We start from the raw sequence: 18,764 nt of genomic DNA, 5'->3' as shown, positions 1-18,764 counted from the left end.
TTGATTGGCTGCCCTCCATCTCACCCCTCCGGTCACGCCGCAGCTACGGGCGGAAGTTGCGTCACAGAAGCGCCAAAAAAGAACTTAGAAGACAGGAGTTAGGTTTCAGACCGTGTTGTGGCTGCCTGAAGTAGACTTATTCCGGCGACCCACTGCAGCCTCAGTGGACAAGCTGAGGTCCCCGAGCAGCTTTGACGTACAATCCTTGGCCCCTCCCGGGGACGTCAGGTAAGCTGAGGGCGAAGAGTCTGCGGGACTTGGGCAGAGTCATCTGAGGAGCTCGGACCGTGGAGTCTCCTCCGCTCCGCCGAGCTTCCCCCAGCTAGGAAGGGAGGGCCAGCCCATCCACGAACTAAGAGAGCTCTGTGACCTGTCATCCTTTGCAAGTAAAAACTTAGTCTGAGAAGACTTAAATGAAGCGAGGTATTTGACCAAGCATAGCAGCTCGACGGGCGGGTTTGCCTCTTTCTCCAGTCCTACTCTTTAGTAGTTATTCCCACTGTATTACCTCCTTTGAGAAAGATAGGGGACGTAGCGTTGTCGAAGGAGAGCTTCAGCCTGGGAATGTGGATAGGAAATTTGAGCTTCGTTCTGTCACCAGTTGATCAGTTAATTTTTTTAAAATTTTATTTCATTTTTTTATTTTTTATTTTTATTACTCAAATGAATTTATCACATCTGTAGTTTATAATGATCATAACAGTCTGATTTCACAGGATTTCCATCCCACAGCCCAAGCACGTAGTTAATTTTTTTTTTTTTTTGCTTCAGTTTCTTGACGTACGATGTGGTCTACATGATTATCAAAGCCATGTTAGTGCCTTAAGATCGTGAACTTGTTTAGTTATTAACGTATTAATTAAATCTTTTTAAATAGAGCTGCGGGAGTTCCCATTGTGGCGCAGCGGAAACGAATCCGACTAGGAACCAAGAGGTTGAGGGTTCGATCCCCGGCTTCGCTCAGTGGGTCAAGGATCCGGCGTTGCCGTGAGCTGTGGTGTAGGTCATAGACGCGGCTTAGAACTGGCGTTGCTGTGGCTTAGGCTGGCAGCTACAGCTCCAATTAGACCTGTAGTCTGGGAACCTCCATATGCTGTGGATGCAGCTCTAAAAAAAAAGGCAAAAGACAAAAATATAAAAATAAGTAAATAGGAGTTCCCGTTGTGGCGCAGTGGTTAATGAATCCGACTAGAAACCATGAGGTTTCGGGTTCGGTCCCTGCCCTCGCTCAGTGGGTTAAGGATCCGGCGTTGCCGTGAGCTGTGGTGTAGGTTGCAGACGCGGCTCGGATCCCGCGTTGCTGTGGCTCTGGCGTAGGCCGGTGGCTACAGCTCCGATTCAACCCCTAGCCTGGGAACCTCCATATGCCGCGGGAGCGGCCCAAGAAATAGCAACAACAACAACAAAAAAGACAAAAAAGACCAAAAGAAAAAAAAAAAGTAAATAAATATAGATGCGGATACGCTGCCTGGTAATGAATTGCCTTAGAGTATGGGTATATTTTTATACATTTTAATCCTTGGGAATGAACTATTGAATGTATAGTTATTATTGTTTATAATTGATTAAAATATTATTTATAATGTTTATAAGGTATTAGTTTCAGGTAAACAACATAGTGACCTAATATTTTATGTATTATGTTCCATTCAAAGTTATTATAACATATTGGATGTTTTTCCTGTAATGTACATTACATCCTGTTAACATCCTTTAACTTAGTTTATAACTGGCAGTTTATACCCCTTAATACTTTTTACCTATTTTGCCCCTCCCCTCACCCCTCTTCCCACTGAACCACTAGTTCTCTGTATCTGTGAGTCTGTTTCTGTTTCGTATTAGCAGAGTATTATTATTATATTGTAATATTAATATTATTATTCATTTTTTCGTTGGGTTTTTTTAGATTCCACATATAAGTGAAGATATATAGTAATCTATCTCTGCTTTACTTCACTAAACATAAAATGCTCCGGATCTGTCTATGTTGCACATGACAGAATTTCTTTTTTTTTCTTTCTTCTTTCTTCTTTCTTTTTTTTTTGGTCTTTTTAGGGCCTCACTGAGACATATAGAAATTCCCAGGCTAAAGGGTTGAATTGGAGCCGCAGCTGCCAGCCTACACCACAGCAATGCCAGATCTGAGCCATGTCTGCAACCTATATCACAGCCCACGGCAGTGCCAGATCCTTTAACCCACTAAGTGAGGCCAGGGATCAAGCCCACATCCTCTTGGATACTAGTGGGATTTGTTACCACTGAGCCTCAACGGGAACTTCGAGAATTTCATTGTTTTTAATGACTAACGTTCCTTGTGTGTGGCGGGTGTGTGTGTGTGTGTGTGTACATCTTTTTTTCACCCATGGACACTTAGGTTGCTCCATATTTTCGCTATTGTGAATATGCTGTCATGATCATTGGGGTGCATGTATCTTTTCTAATTAGCGTTTTTGTTTTCTTTGAATAAATACCCAGGAGTGGAGTTGTTGGATCATATAGTAGTTCTGTTCTTAGTTTTTTGAGGAAGTTTCATACAGTTTTCCATAGTGGCTGCATCAATTAATATTCCCACCAACACTGTACTATGGTTCCCTTTTCTTCACATACTCCCCAATGTTTATTATTTGTTGTGTTTTTGACAATGGCCATTCTGACAGGTGTAAGGTGGCAGTGTGGTTTTGATTTGCATTTTCCTGATGCTTAGTGATGTGAGCATCTTTTCCTGTGCCTATTGGCCATCTATGTCTCTTTGGAAAAATGTCTGTTCAGGTCCTCTTCACATTTTTTAATTGGATTGTTAGTCTAGTTTTATTATATTGTTTTGTATGAGTAAACTATTTTCTTAAATAGATTTTAATTTTAAGAATAGTTTTAGGTTTACAAAAAATTGGACAGAACGTACAGAGAGTCCTTATTTAAATTCTCTTCCCTTCTCCCATCCCTAGTTCTCCTATTATTAGCATCCTGCATTAGTGTGATACATTTGTTGCAATTGATGGGCCAAAATTGATAGGTTATTACTGAAATCCATAGTTTATTTTAGGATTCACTCTTTTTGTTGTATAGTTTCATGGGTTTTGACAAATGCTTGATTTCATATATCCACCATTACGGTATTGTACAGAATGGTTTCACTGCTTTATACTCTACTTATATGAATTATTTTAAAACTGTTAAAAGATTTATTTATTTAGCTGTGCCCATGGCACACAGAATTTCCTGGGCCAGGGATCAAACCCAAGCCACAGCAGTGACAATGTTGGGTCCTAACTAGTCTTTTTTTCTTTTTTTTTTTTTTTTGGCTTTTTAGGGCTGCAGGTACAGCATGTGGAAGTTCCCAGGCTAGGGGTCAAATTGCAGCTATAGCACCAGCCTATGCCACAGCATAGCAACACAGGATCCGAACCATGTTTTCGACCTACACCACAGGTCACGACAATGCTGGATCCTTAACTCACTGAGCAAGGCCAGGGATTGAACCTGCATCCCCATGATCCTAGTCAGATTCATTTCCACTGAGCCACAATGGGAACTCCCAAAACTCATTTTTAAAGGTCATTTATATTTTGATATATTGCTACTGAATCAGCAATTATCTTTATGGATCTGAGTTTAATAAAAATGAGTATCTCAGAGTTCCTGTTGTGGCTCAACAGGTTACCAATCTGTCTAGTATCTATGAGGATGTGGGTTCGATCGCAGGCCTCACTCAGAGGCTTAAGGATCCAGTGTTGTTCTGAGCTGTGTAGGTCACAGACCCAGCTCAGATCCCACTGTTGCTGTGGCTGTTGTGTAGGCTGACATCTGTGGCTCCGATTGGACCCCTAGCCCTGGAATTTCCATATGCCTCAGGTTTAGCCCTAAAAAGAATACTTCACTATGTACAAAGTAGAAAAAAGTGGGAAGGGATAATTAGCCAAAATTAATAATAATAATAAAATATTAACAAATATGAATATACTTTCAGGAAAACTTTATTGTATTTCAACAAATTTATGTAAACATTCCAGATAACTCATCTAATCAGTATTGGCTTAGAAATGGCCTTGTTCCTTTTTTTTTACATACAGTTGTAAATCTTCTCAAAAATTAACTTCTTTCCTGTTTTGGCCCGTATGGGGGAAAAAAGAAAGATTGAAACATGTAGGTACCCTGTTCCACTCCTGCACTTCCCCAGAAATATCTGTCTTAGATGCCTATGTAAGAATATCTATGTATCTCTGCTAAAACTGGATTGACATAAGGAGCAGTGAGGATGTATTCCTAATGTCCCAGGTCAGGATTATGTTCTGCCAGCGTGTCCTATGATAAATCTCAAAACACTGCAAACAAGGTTTCTTAGAGTTAATTTCCTGTCTTATTTTCATTTCTTTTTTAGGACTTCCTTGAAAACACATATGGTACCTTTTCTTATACCTCTTCTTATTTTTATCCCATGATAAATCCCATGATAAAAATAAGAAAAGAGAGTTCCCGTTGTGGCGCAGTGGTTGACGAATCCGACTGGGAACCATGAGGTGCCCTTGCTCAGTGGGTTAACGATCCAGCGTTGCCGTGGGCTGTGGTGCAGGTTGCAGACGCAGCTTGGATCACGCGTTGCTGTGGCTCTGGTGTAGGCTGGTGGCTACGGCTCCGATTCGACCCCTAGCCTGGGAATCTCCATATGCCGCGGGAACAGACCAAGTAATAGCAAAAAGACAATAAATAAATAAATAAGTAAATAAATAAATAAATAAATAAATAAGAAAAGGTGGGGAGTTCCCGTCGTGACTCAGTGGTTAACGAATCCGACTAGGAACCATGAGCTTGCGAGTTCGATCCCTGGCCTCGCTCAGTGGGTTGGGAATCCAGCATTGCCGTGAGCTGTGGTGTAGGTTGCAGACTCGGCTGGGCTCCCGCGTTGCTGTGGCTATGGCGTGGTGTAGGCTGTTGGCTGCAGCTCCAACTAGACCCCTAGCCTGGGAACCTCCATATGCCTCAGGAGCAGCCCTAGAAATGGCAAAAAGACAAAAAAAAAATTAAGAAAAGGTGTAAGCATTCAGTATACTTGGTTAAACATCTGTGGTGTACCTTAAAAAGAGATGAGGATCAGAAGAGTAACTGTAGAGTATTTGGGTTTTGTACCATGTTGTGCAACACTGCAAGCCTATCTGCAAGTTTTAAACTAGAATATATATTACTTTTTTTTATTTACTATGTTAATACTCTTTTCTTTTTGTCTTTTTAGGGCCACACCCTTGGCATATGGAGGTTCCCAGGCTAGGGGTTGAATTGGACCTGTAGCTGCCGGCCTATACCACAGCCACAGGAGCTTGGGGTCTGAACCACATCTGCAACCAATAGCACAGCTCACAGCAATGCTGGATCCTTAACCCACTGAGCAAGGCCAGGGATCAAACCTGTGTCTTCATGGACACTAGTTGGGTTTGTTAACCACTGAGCCACGACAGGAACCCCTGTTAATACTTTTAGGAGCACTGTTTCCCTTATAGTTTGTTTGTTTTTAATTTTATTGACATATAGTTGATTTACAATGTTCTGTTAGTTTCATGTCCTTTTCCATTATGGTGTATCACAGGATATTAAATATAGCTCCCTGTGCTTGTTATTTATTTCCTCTATCGTTTTGATGAGGACGTTCTTAATCTCTCTCTTTTAGAAGACATGAATGGAGCATATAGAGGCAGAGGATTTGGACGAGGAAGGTTTCAAAGCTGGAAAAGAGGAAGAGGTGGTGGGAGCTTCTCAGGAAAATGGAGAGAACGAGAGCATAGGCTTAACCTGAATAAAGCCACAGGAAAGCATCCTGGTAGGGGAGGCCAATATTCAGGCTTTTTTCCTTCATGAAGGAATCTGTTCATGCCTGTCATGAAAAGCAGTTAAACTCAAATTTCAGTCTGTGTTTATTTGACATTACCCTTTAAGGTAATATTTGGATGTTAATACCCAAAATTCTTACTGAAACTTGTAACTTAGATATTCTGCTGTTAACATGTTATGTCCTCATTGTTAAAGGAAAAAGCAAATTGGGAGAAAAAGTTTGCTCTGTTTCTGTTAACCTTGAATTATGGTTTTTTGGGCATTTGTTTTTTCAGAGAAAACCTCACAGTCTTTGCTACTACAATCAACATTGGATCAATTCATACCATATAAAGGCTGGAAGTTTTATTTTTCTGAAGGTAGGTAGAGTTAAACATGCAGAAAGTACCATAAGTCTTATTTTCTTTTTGTCTTTTTGCTATTTCTTTGGACCGCTCCCACGGCATATGGAGGTTCCCAGGCTAGGGGTCAAATTGGAGCTGTAGCCACCGGCCTGCGCCAGAGCCACAGCAATGTGGAATCCGAGCCGCGTCTGCAACCTACACCACAGCTCACAGCAACGCCGGATCATTAACCCACTGAGCAAGGGCAGGGACCGAACCCGCAACCTCATGGTTCCTAGTCGGATTTGTTAACCACTGCGCCATGACGGGAACTCCAAGTCTTATTTTCTTAACTGGTCTTTGGATGCTATATCTCATATTACAGTAATTCATTTGGCTTACATATGTGTGTATCTGTCTCCCCCTTCTTTAGTCTTAGTTTACCCAATCAATCAAATTATTTTTCTGTTTCAAGATCATTATTTTTCATTTTCGTATCAGTCAGAAAAAAACCAGAGTAGATATTTCAAAAGGGGGATTTAATACAGAGAATTGGATGTACAGATAGAAGACTAAAAGATCAAAAAGGGAACATTGAGGTAAGGCCCCAGACAATAACTTTAACTTTGAAAAGCAACAACCACCCTTATGACTGATGGAACAAAAGGTAAGTATTTCTAAGGTTACCAGAACCTAGGAATTCAAAGGAGGTTTGAATTCATAGTTGTGGCTTTGACTTTTGAGAGGCACCCTACAAAGCTGTGCTTGGCTCTCTGAAGGGTATCCTTCAGAGCTATGCTCAGACCACTGAGGCAAATTAAAGCTGATTATTGCTGGTAATTCTGGTAGGAGGTTGGCATGGTTGGTGCCTGGAGTTGCAGGCTAGAACTGGAATTATCCTCTGTAGCTGGAGAGATGCTAAAAAGGATTGAAAACAAAAATTAACTAATTAACTTCCTTCCTCCCTCCCTTCTTTCCTATCTCTAAAGTGCCTCCAATTGACAGAACCTAACAGGAGTCTGGGAAATGCAGTGTTCAGATCTTGATCATAGAATCACTGAGGAGAAAATAGAAGGGTTGACCTAGAACCGAGAGACAACCATCAACAGTTTGTGTAGAAACAGTTTGTGTAGAAACACAGTTGAATCTCCTTTTTATAATCCAGAATACCAGTTAAAATTATACATCTGTCTCTGTGGGTTTGAAAAATCATCTTTTCTATTCTCTGATAGTATCATGTCCTTATTATATGTCTTTTGAGAGGTGGCATTTATGTTTATATATATATCTGTGCTTTTTCCCTAATAGATTGTGCATTGCTTAAGCCCAAGGATCTTGCCCCATACCAGGAACTCAGTATTCATTTTGCAAATGAATAAAGTGCTTACAAATGTTTTCTATATTGAGAGTCTGTTTTTTCCTATTACTTAGATATGTTTCATGGTTGATGTGTCTTTTGTTGCTTTAGGATGTTGGTTTAGCCACCAACACCTGCACTATTTCCCTGACATTTAGCGCAGAACATTAGAAGTAGTCTTTGGACTAGTCCTAAAGATGGAACTCACAAAGTACCTTTGACCAGTTGTACTTCCAAACTGATTCGTTGTACCGTTGCTGTGTGAGAGACCAGTTTGAAAATGTTATGGAACTTTACATTGCGGAAGATAACTTTACAATTTTGGGACCAGAGTCAAGAGGTGGTCTGCTGCCCCTGATCTCAGGAAGGGATTTGACAAGTGGCTCTTTGGACTAGTAGGATTTTCTTTGCAAAGGCATTGTCTTTAGCACCATTTAAGAAAATAGTTTAATGTGTCAAGCTTTGTCTTCATTATGAAAGTACTATTAGGTTCACAGCTTCAGTGTAAAGATTTTCAGATATCGGGGCTTTTAGGAAGAGATACTTCCTGTCTTCATTTCAGATTGTACAGACCTAAGCATGTCTTAGAATCTTGTGTATACATTGTATACCATTTCTTATCTAAATGTAATCAGAATGCAAAGCAATTGGATAAGTCATTTACTGTGTGTGTGGTATTTTGTCTCATGAAAAATATATGTAATGATTATTAATGCTGATGCCATTTTTGAATTAGTTTACAGTGACAGCTCTCCTTTTATTGAGAAGATTCAAACATTTGAAAATTTTTTCACAAAGCGTATTGATTTATATGATAAGGTAAGATTCCTGTACCACAAAGCTATTAGTCCACCTTTATATGTCATCTTATTGAGCAGTATATTCGAGGTGCTAATAATTGTGATGACAGACACTGGGCTGCTTTGGTCCAGCTCCCAGCTTGCCATGTTAGCAGTGTGGACTTTGGCAAGTTACCTACTTTGTGCCTCAATTTTCTCATCTATCATTAGAGGATAATGGTATCACTAGTACCTACTACAAAGGGTTGTTAAAGCCATAAATGAGTTGATGTATTTTAATATTAGAACTGTGCGTAGTACAAAACTTGTAGTACTTATCACCTTAGTAATAATATATGCTTTCTCAAAGTTTATAATTGAATGCTCAGGCATGATAATTGACTCTGAAAAAGCAATCATTGTTTTTATACCTTAATATTTTATAGGATGAAATAGAAAGAAAGGGAAGTATTTTGGTGGATTTTAAAGAATTGACAGAGGATGATGAAATAGCTAAATTGATACCGAATGTAGCAAATGAATTAAGGGATACACCTGAGAAAACCCTGGCTTGCATGGGTCTGGCAATACATCAGGTAAATATTTATCTTTGTGAGACTTGTCAAAATTTTAAAGGAAGATTTTATGTAACAGTCCTGTCTCTAAAAGATTTCTTAGTTTTTATCAACAGAACTTGGCTAAAACTGAAAGGTTGCAATGCTGTCCTAAAAACTCTCTGTATAGCAGCTTACCCAAATATAACATTTACTTCTCATTTATTTAAATTAGTTTAATCTTATCAAAGATTATATAGAAATTAAGCCTCGTTTTCAAGGAGGCATGTAATCTCACAGGAAAGATAAGGCTTCATGGTGTTACTAGTTATGAACTTGGAACAAAAAGCTTAATCTCAGATTTAGGTTTTGCAGCATAGGGCAAGTCACTTAATCTCCCTAAGTGTCCCCATGTATGGATCAAAAATTTAACAGTATTTGCTTTGCCTGCCTGAGTTTTTCTCAGAGTTAGATGACACAACATATGTGAAAGCATTTTTTTAGGCTGGCAACTAGATAAATGATTCAAGGTAAAATGTGGTAAATCTTAGGACAGGCACAGAGAAGTGCTAGCTGCATTCAGAGATGAAAACCTTCAACTTTTGGGGAGGAACGGGGAAAGTGCAGAGGAAGTCTACAGGCATGGTCGGTTGTATGATGAGTCTTAAAGGGGTACTGAAGACTGGATATAGAGCAGAGGAGGTGAGCAACAGTTTATTACCAAGATGTGCACACTGCTAGTGACCCAAGACTGGGAACCTTGGCTGTTTTCTTCAGACTCCCCTTGCTCATTAGTTCTTATTATCTAAGTTACCATATCCTTTCACTTCTGTTGCTTAAATGTCTCTTAAATCCACCACTTTTCCATCCTTACAGTTTCTATCTTAAGTCTTCATTATCTTTCCTTAATTGTTGCCATACATGGTAAAACATGATTTGTCCTTGGAAACTGGTGACTCTTTCCTGCCAAATGATATCCAAGCCCTTTGTGTGTCGTTGAAAGCCTTCCATAACCTAGTTTACCTTCTCCTCACTCTCCTTCATTCACTACCATCCAGCTAAACTGCATTTCCTCCAGGATTCTCTGGGTCCTGCACCTCTTAGACATGCTGTCCATTGGGCATAGAATGCCCCTTGCCTCACACATCCAAATGTCTTATCACTCTGTGAAAGCTTTCTTATGACCCCTTTTCAAAGCTCACGTGGGTTTTTTTGTCTGGTAATTTTTACAGTAACAATTACAGCTGTATGTAAACTTTGCATCTCAGTTTCTCAGACTGGCGGCATACTGCTTTGTACACAAGTAGATGTTAGATATTTATTTTGATTTAATGTCAAATGCCAAGGAAGTAAGTATTGGTTATTTCAAAAGTCATCTTTATTTTCTTTATTTTAATCAGTGTATATGGAAAAGGAGAAGATATTTTTTCATCAGAATCCTTCCAGAATGTAATAGCTTTTCCCAAAGCTATAACATTTTATTTAGTGCATATAGGACTATTTTGAAGAAGTCCTATAAAAACCTTTAATTTTGGATTTAATTGAAACAGAAAGCAGACAACAATGCTGGAATTTTCCAGCCCAGGGATGGCAAAATCCCAGGGAAAATATAATCCACTCTAAAATAAGTAATCATAATTAAATATCAAATAGCAGAATTTTAAAGGGCAATTAGAGTGCTGTTAATATTCTATTCTGGGAAGTTCCCTTTGTGGCTCGGCAGTTAAGAACCCAACTAGGATCCATGAGGATGCAGATTCAATCCCTGGCCTTGCTCGGTAGGTTGGGGATCCAGCATTGCCTTGAGCTATGTATGGTGTAGGTCGCAGACACAGCTCGGATCCCATGTTGTTGTTACTGTGGTGTAGGGCCGGTGGCTGCAGCACCAGTTTGACCCCTAGCTGGGAAACCTCCATATGCCGCGGATATGGCCCTAAAAAGCAAAAAAAATTATATTCTGAATTGTTTGTAACTTCATATTCCTTATAAAGAGTCCTGTTTCAAGAGGATATTTTGTTTTCAAACTTTTAAGTAAATGTCTGTTTTGTCTAGGTATTAACTAAGGACCTTGAAAGGCATGCAGCTGAGTTACAAGCCCAAGAAGGATTGTCTAGAAATGGGGAAACAATGGTAAATGTGCCACACATTCATGCGAGGTGAGGAATTTGCTGGTGTTAAAGTAGTTAGAACCAGGCATTGAAGACTATTTAAGAATGAGGGAAAAAAAAAAGGAGTTCCCGTCGTGGCACAGTGGTTAACGAATCTGACTAGGAACCATGAGGTTGCGGGTTCGATCCCTGCCCTTGCTCAGTGGGTTAACGATCCGGCGTTGCCGTGAGCTGTGGTGTAGGCTGCAGACGAGGCTCGGATCCTGCGTTGCTGTGGCTCTGGTGTAGGCTGGCAGCTCCAGCTCCGATTCGACCCCTAGCCTGGGAACCTCCATATGCCGTGGGAGTGGCCCAAGAAATGGCAGAAAGACAAAAAAAAAAAAAAAAAGAATGAGAACTTCACAAAGCTAGAGAAAACAGTAACGTCATCACACCCAAGTGAACCCACTGAATTTGAAGTGATCATGATAGAAATAAACATTTTCTGCCCAAATAAGTTGATTTGTCAACCTGTAAGTGGTACAATTAAAATTTGTTAAAATTATTACATTTCTATTAAGCACAGAGAATAAATGGAATTTTGTTTTTTGAATTCACCTTTATTATAAGATTTTAAATTTCTCAGTAGAAGAGATGAATAAGGTAATCATCAGGGTTTGGTTTTTTTTCCCCCAGAGTTTAGGAAAAAAGACTTTTTCTAACATTTCTTGAAAAAAGAAGTTAGAAACTCAAAAGTTACTGAATCTGAGATTTTCCTCTTGGCATTATTTCTTCCTTTTTCCCTAGAGAACAGCCAGTGGAGCAAGAAGAATAGGGAACGTTTAGTTTTTTTAAATGATATAATACTTAGAATATTCCCAATAAATATGAGGGTGATATGGTTTGAGAATTCCATAGTTGCTCCTAAAAGGAACTTGTTTAATACAGATATCCTCAGCTCTCTGTTCATGGTAAATTCATAGATAAATATATTTCTGTTTTTGTTTTTAGGGTATACAACTATGAACCCTTGACACACCTCAAGAATGTTCGAGCAAACTACTATGGAAAATACATTTCTCTTAGAGGGACGGTTGTTCGTGTCAGTAATATAAAGCCTCTTTGTACCAAGATGGCTTTTCTTTGTGCTGCATGTGGAGAAATTCAGAGTTTTTCTCTTCCAGATGGAAAATATAATCTGCCCACAAAGGTATCTTGTTCTTTAATTATTCCTCCTCTTGGTAAAGAAGGCAAGTCAATTTACAGAAAATATTTTCCAGTGTTTCTAAATACAGAGCTGATTTTTTTATTTTCAGTTTTTGAATTTTGAATTACCTCAGAGTATAGAAAATTTAAAAATGAAATGTCTCTACTCATCACTCAGAATTTACATTTTGCCAGATTCAGATATATTTTGAAAGATAGAAAGCATCGATGGTACAATTTGTATCTCTTTTTTACCCCTTGCTTGTACTGTTTCCTGAGACGATCATTATCCTGAAGTTAATGTGTATTCTTTCCATTCGTATATTTATATTTTGACTTAATAGGTACACATATTGTTTTCTTTCCTTTATTCTGCTCTTTGAAAGTGATGTGTTCCTTTTTTCTTTAGCTTTTTCTTTCAACTGTAAATTTTAAAACTGTAGAAAAGTATAGAGAATAATGTAACTAATATCAGTATACCACCATTATGAGTTGGCAATATTTAACAAAAAATACTAAGTATTGTAAAGTTAAGAGTCTCTTTCGGGAGTTTCTGTTGTGGCACAGTGAAAACAAATCTGACTAGTATCCATGAGGATGCAGGTTTGATCCCTGGCCTTGCTCAGTGGGTTAAGGATCCGGCATTGCTGTGAGCTGTGGTGTAGGTCACACACACGGCTTGGATCCCATATTGCTGTGTCTTTGACTTAGGCCAGCGACTACAGCTCCAATTCCCTCGTCTGGGAACTTCCATATGCCACAGGTGAGGCCGTAAAAAGAAAAAAAAAAGTCTGTGAGTTCCCATTATGGTGCAGTGGAAACGAATCCGAGTAGGAAGCATGTGGTTGCGGGTTCAATCCCTGGCATTGCTCAATGGGTTAAGGATCTCATTGCCGTGAGCTGTGGTATAGGTTGCAGACACAGCTTGGATCCCAAGTTGCTGTGGCAGTGGTGTAGGCCAGCAGCTGTAGCTCCAATTTGACCCCTAGCCTGGGAACCTCCATATGCTGTGGGTGCAGCCCTAAAAAGCAAAAAGAAAAGTCTCTTTCTTTCCCTCCTCAGTTCCATTAACTTTGCTTCATCCCTAGAGAGAGGTAGCCACTATTCTGAAACCAGCATGTGTTCTTCAAGTCTAAGAAGACTTTTTTTTTTTGTCTTTTTGTTCCCAGGCTAGGGGTCTAATCTCAGTTACAGCTGCCAGCCACAGCCACAGCCACAGCAATGCCAGATCTGAGCCACGTCTGTGACCTACACCACAGTCCATGGCAATGCTGGATCCCCAACCCACTGAGTGAGGCCAGGGTTCGAACCTGAAACCTCACGGTTTCTAGTCGAATTTGTTTCCGCTGTGCCATGATGGGAACTCCAAGTCTACATTTTCATACTTTACTGTATATGTAGGGTTTATCTTTACACAGATTTATATGTCTTAACATAAATTTATCCTTACATAAATGGTATACTGAATGTAACAAATTAGAACTTTTTTTAACTTGGTTGTTTTAAAGTTCTAACTATCAGAGTTCCCGTTGTGGCTCAGTGGTTAATGAATCCGACTAGGAACCATGAGGTTTCGGGTTTGATACCTGGCCTTTGCTCAGTGGGTTAAGGATCCGGTGTTGCTATGAGCTGTGGTGTAGGCTGTAGACACGGCTCGGATCCTGAGTTGCTGTGGCTCTGGCGTAGGCCGGTGGCTACAGCTCCGATTAGACCCCTAGCCTGGGAACCTCCATATACCGCAGGAGCAGCCCTAGAAATAGCAAAAAGACAAAAAAAAAAAGTTCTAACCATGCATATCTAATTCTTTCATTTTTACTGTTGTGGAGTAAACCATAGCCACTGTTTGTCCATTCTCCTGGTGGACATTGTGCTGGTTCCATTTTAAAATTACAAATGACTCTACAGAGAACGTTCTTGTACCTGTCTCCTTAGCAAAGGAATTTCTCAGTTATATGATATGCTTATTTTTAACTTTTTTAGATGTTGCCAAAATTCTTTCTGGATTGTTGGTCTCAACCTGCACCCTTACTAGTAGTGTTGATCAATAATCATTTTCCCATATTTTCAGTAATACTTATTATTGTTAGATTTTTAAATTTTTGCCAGACCGGTGGGTATAAAATGTTATTTCACTTTTTTTTGTCTTTTTGCCTTTTCTTGGGCCGCTCCTGAGGTGTATCTCCATACAGACTAGGGGTCCAATCAGAGCTGTAGCTGCTGGCGTACACCAGAGCCACAGCAAAGCAGGGATCCAAGCTGAGTCTGTGACCTACACCACAGCTCACGGCAACGCCAGATCCTTAACCCACTGAGCAAGGCCAGGAATCAAACCTGCAACCTCATGGTTCCTAGTCAGATTTGTTAATCACTGCGCCACTACGGGAACTCCAGTATTTCACTTTTAATATGAATTTCTATGATTTCTGTTATGTTTGAGCATCTTTTCACTTCTTTATTGGTAATTTAGTTTCCTTCTTTATTGAATTTCCTGTTTATGTTATTGATAGGAGTTCTTTATAAATTCTAGATACTGATCATTGATTTTTTTTTTACATCACGGTTATTTAACTTTGTGGTACATTTTTCTGTTTTAGGGCTTTGCATTTTGATGTAGTTAGATTGATCAGTCTTATCCCTTACGACTTGTACATTTTATGCACTGCTTAAGAAGCCTTTTCTCAGTCAAGCATTATAACCATATCTCTTAAATTTTCTTCTAATACTTTTAAGTCTTTTTTTTCTTTTTTCCTTTTCTTCTTTTTAGTATTGCACCTGTGGCATTTGGAAGTTCCAGGCTAGGGTCAGATCAGAGCTGCAGCTGACAGCATACATCACAGCCACAGCAACACCAGATCCAAGCTGTATTTGTGACCTGCACTCCAGCATGTGGTAATGCCAGATCCTTAACCCATTGAGTGAGGCCAGGGATTGAACCCGTATCCTCCTGGATACCAGTCAGATTCTTAACCTGCTGAGCCACAACAGGAGCTCTTAAGTCTTATTTTTATACTGAGATCTTTCATCCATCTGGAATTTAAATTTGTGAATGGCATAAAGCTAAGGATCTAATTTTATCCTTTTAGGTGCAAAGTCAGTTGTTGCCATTTGTTAGTTAAGCCCTGTGTTTCTACTGCTGTTCTGTGCATCCTCTGTAATGCATTGCTGCGGTAGGCTTGTGAGTCTGCTTCATTTCATTGGTCCTATACCAGCGCTACATGATCCTATTTACATTGCTCTTATTAAAATCTTTGATAAGGTAAGGAGACGTACTGTATCTGTTCTTTTTCAGAGTTGCCTTTCTCATCCTTAGCCTTAATAAGTTTAGTATTTATATATTCCTACTCAAATTGAAATTCTTAGGGCTCACTTCTCTTATAGGAATCCTAGAGTATGTTAGGTTCAGCTATTGGTTCTGAATAATCAGTGCTGTTGATAGATAGATGTCATCTGGTATTTGGGCTTAACACTCAGGTATTTAGGTCAGAGGCCCGAATTTAAATTCTGATTTAACGTGGATATTTTCTGTAAGCGTTAATGGGTCAAGGTATTTCCACACCCTGTATCATAGTAGGTAGTGGTGCTGACTTTTTACTCATGTGTCTGAACTTCAGTGAATGGATCAAAAAGATGATTGTTCCAGGTGATCTCTGTTCTAGTCACTATTGTTGCATAACCATTCTAAAACATAGCAGCTCAAAATAACAATAATCGCTTTATTATTTCACATGGTTTTTGTGAGTAGGGAGTTTGAAAGAACTGATTGGCTGGGTACTTCTGGCTCTAGGTCTCTTACGGAGGTAGAATAACAAGGGGCGGGAGTGGCTGGGTGCTGACCAGTGTCTTTCTTTGTGGGATCATTTTTGCTTCTTGCACACAGTATGGCAATTCAGGACACTCATTCTGCTCACATGGCTGTTAATAGCTTCAAGAGACGGGTCCAGACAACATGTGGAAATGGTTCTGTCTCTTTTCAAGAATCCTCAGAAATCAGACAGCATCACTTCTGTCATGTGTGGTTCTTTACAAAGGGAGTCACAAGCCTGTCCACATTCCAGGAGGGAGAAATTATTTAGACTCCACCTCTTTATCAGGGAATAGCAAAGTTCTAGAAAGGTGTGAGGGGAGATACTGTTACAACCATATGTGGAAAACACAGTCTGCCACAGTCTCTGTATTTACAAATGCATCTTGTGGTACACACAGCTAAACAGCCAACAAGTGACTTATGGAAGCTTCAACACAACTGACTTACATGTTGAGAACTGCCTCTGTGGTACATTGAGTGTTATACTGTACAAACTGTGCAAAAGGAGATGAGGTAGGAAAACTGGGTATTGAAGAAAACCTAGAAAAGGCTTTTGAAAAGGGAACAGTTAGGCTGGGTATGTAGGACTGGGTATGAGAGGCTATTCAAGGATTAGGAGACTATGTGGGCACAAAGGAAGGAGTGCGGGAGGTGAGTAAGGATCCTTGCATACCCACAGCAGAAAGAATAAGAGCAGTAATCAAGAAGGACCAGCTGAAAATTTGCCTCAAAAACAGAATCAGTGCAGAAGAAAATCGAAATTTATTACAGCTTTTAGTTCTACTTTAATACCATTCTGAGACCACCTTTTAAAACAATACTAAGGGAAGCATTTTAACTTGAATTTTCCTGAGATATGACTGTAGTTTATCAAAACTTAAATGTGAATGAATTTCATTGCAGTGTCCTATTCCTGCCTGTCGAGGGAAGTCGTTTACTGCTCTCCGTAGCTCTCCTCTCACAGTTACGACGGACTGGCAGTCAATCAAGTAAGCAAGCAGACTAGTCAATAGAAGGCAGGTTTTAGAGCTCTCAGGCTGTCAAGTAAATCTACAATATTCCTCTATTATATTTTGATTCTTGTCTGTAGATAATGATAAAGTATATAATAAAGGTTTATTTTATGAAGAGTTATGTGTTGAAATGATAGTTGTCTTTATTTGAAATCTGTTCTCTGTCAGATTCCAGAAAGGATTTAATGTACAAGTATTGTATCCTTTTGCTATGGGGAAATAGTTCATTTGCTATCTCATTTATGTGACTCATTGAACTGGAAAACTGTATGTTTCATTCCATAATGATCTGTGTTGAAAATAATATTGTTTGAAAGGTTTAAAATAAAGGATCCCTTAGAGGAGTTCCCTGGTGGCCTAGTGATTAAGTATTTAGCCGTGGCTCGGATTTGATCCTTGGCCCAGGAATTTCTGTATGTCATAGGCAAGGCCAAAAAAGAATCCCTTGGAAAAAGATATGTTTCATTTCATATTTATACTATCCATAGGCATTTTACTCTAGGTGTTTAAAAAAAAATTTTTTTTTTGAAAGTCACCTAGTTTTCTGTGTGTGTTTGTATTTTTATAACTTTATTTTTGCGTTTTATGGCCACACCTGCGGCACATGGAGATTCCCAGGCTAGGGGTCTACTTGGAGCTACAGCTTCTGGCCACACTGAGCGAGGCCAGGGCCACACTGAGTGAGGCCAGGGATTGAACCCGCAACCTCATGGTTCCTAGTCAGATTCATTTCTGCTAAGCCATGATGGGAATTCCCTATGTGTGTTTTTTTAATCTAACAGTTTTATTCCATTTTTTTTCTGGCTGTAATCCTATAACTCATCCCTAAATATAAAATAATGGATAGTTTTGAAGTCAGAGTGCTATCCAGGAAAATTGCCTGAAACAGATGGTCTTTGTTTGTTTGTTTTGCTTTTTAGGGCAACACCCGTGACGTATGGAAGTTCCCAGGCTAGGGGTCAAATCAGAACTGCAGCTGCTGGCCTACACCACAGCTCACAGCAACAACGGATCCCTAACCAGATCCCTAACCCACTCAGCAAGGCCAGGGAACGAGCCCGCGTCCTTATGGGTACTAGGTTTGTTAACCACTGAGCCACGACAGAAACTCCAGAACAGATGGTCTTAAAAAATTAAAAACCTAGGAAAAAAGTGAAGTAGATGGCTGCCAAACACTGTCCTGCTTCACCTCCTTCTGCCCTATAAAAACCAAGACCAGTATATATAGTAATTAACTGTACACTTCACTGAGATCTTTACAAATATTCCATTTTATAAAAGACAAAATTTTTTTTTTCAAGACAAAATGTTTGAAACTCTCAAGTGTGGTGCCGTATGAATGGGGGAGCCTGATTTCCAGCCCACGTCTGTAGCACTGTCACCACTGAGGAGTGTGATGAGGGCCTCAAAGGTGCTATAAGGTTCAGAATAAATGCACAGAAGATTCAGAGTGATTAATTTTTTGAACAAAATATCTTTGTTTTCAGGTAAAAAAAACAGACAAAAAATGGGCTTAAATGCTTAAATTCAAATGATCATCTCCTAATGTTAGGAAATTAAACTTAGGGGTTAGGGGTAAATGATTGAGAAAGGGAGCCTATTTAAATCCTTCTCTTGAATTTTTTTTTTTTTTTTTGGTTTTGTCTGGTTTGGGGTTTTTTTTTTTTTTTTTCAACTTTATTTTATGTTTTGTCTTTTGGGCCGCTCCCTCGGCATATGGAGGTTCCCAGGCTAGGGGTCTAATCGGAGCTGTAGCCACTGGCCTACGCCAGAGCCGAGTTTGCAACCTACACCACAGCTCACGGCAACGCCGGATCGTC

General features: G+C 39.6%; 1 protein-coding gene across 1 annotated transcript in view; it reads left to right on the top strand.

Moving 5' to 3' along the window:
• The first annotated feature begins 55 nt into the window (after nucleotides 1-55).
• The window catches only part of MCM8 (minichromosome maintenance 8 homologous recombination repair factor), a 47,366-nt gene continuing 28,657 nt past the window's right edge, over nucleotides 56-18,764 (top strand). Inside the window, exons 1-8 of the mRNA XM_047771698.1 lie at nucleotides 56-228; nucleotides 5,660-5,809; nucleotides 6,096-6,179; nucleotides 8,237-8,319; nucleotides 8,726-8,875; nucleotides 10,886-10,989; nucleotides 11,932-12,130; nucleotides 16,835-16,920. Of these exons, the coding sequence (XP_047627654.1) occupies nucleotides 5,665-5,809; nucleotides 6,096-6,179; nucleotides 8,237-8,319; nucleotides 8,726-8,875; nucleotides 10,886-10,989; nucleotides 11,932-12,130; nucleotides 16,835-16,920 (851 nt within the window). The 5' untranslated portion in view covers nucleotides 56-228; nucleotides 5,660-5,664. The remainder of the gene's footprint in view (nucleotides 229-5,659; nucleotides 5,810-6,095; nucleotides 6,180-8,236; nucleotides 8,320-8,725; nucleotides 8,876-10,885; nucleotides 10,990-11,931; nucleotides 12,131-16,834; nucleotides 16,921-18,764) is intronic.

Source organism: Phacochoerus africanus, chromosome 3 (assembly GCF_016906955.1).
Source record: "Phacochoerus africanus isolate WHEZ1 chromosome 3, ROS_Pafr_v1, whole genome shotgun sequence".
NCBI classification, from domain to species: Eukaryota; Metazoa; Chordata; class Mammalia; order Artiodactyla; family Suidae; genus Phacochoerus; species Phacochoerus africanus.
Note: the sequence above shows the minus strand (reverse complement) of the source record. Positions and strands in the feature narration are given on the sequence as shown.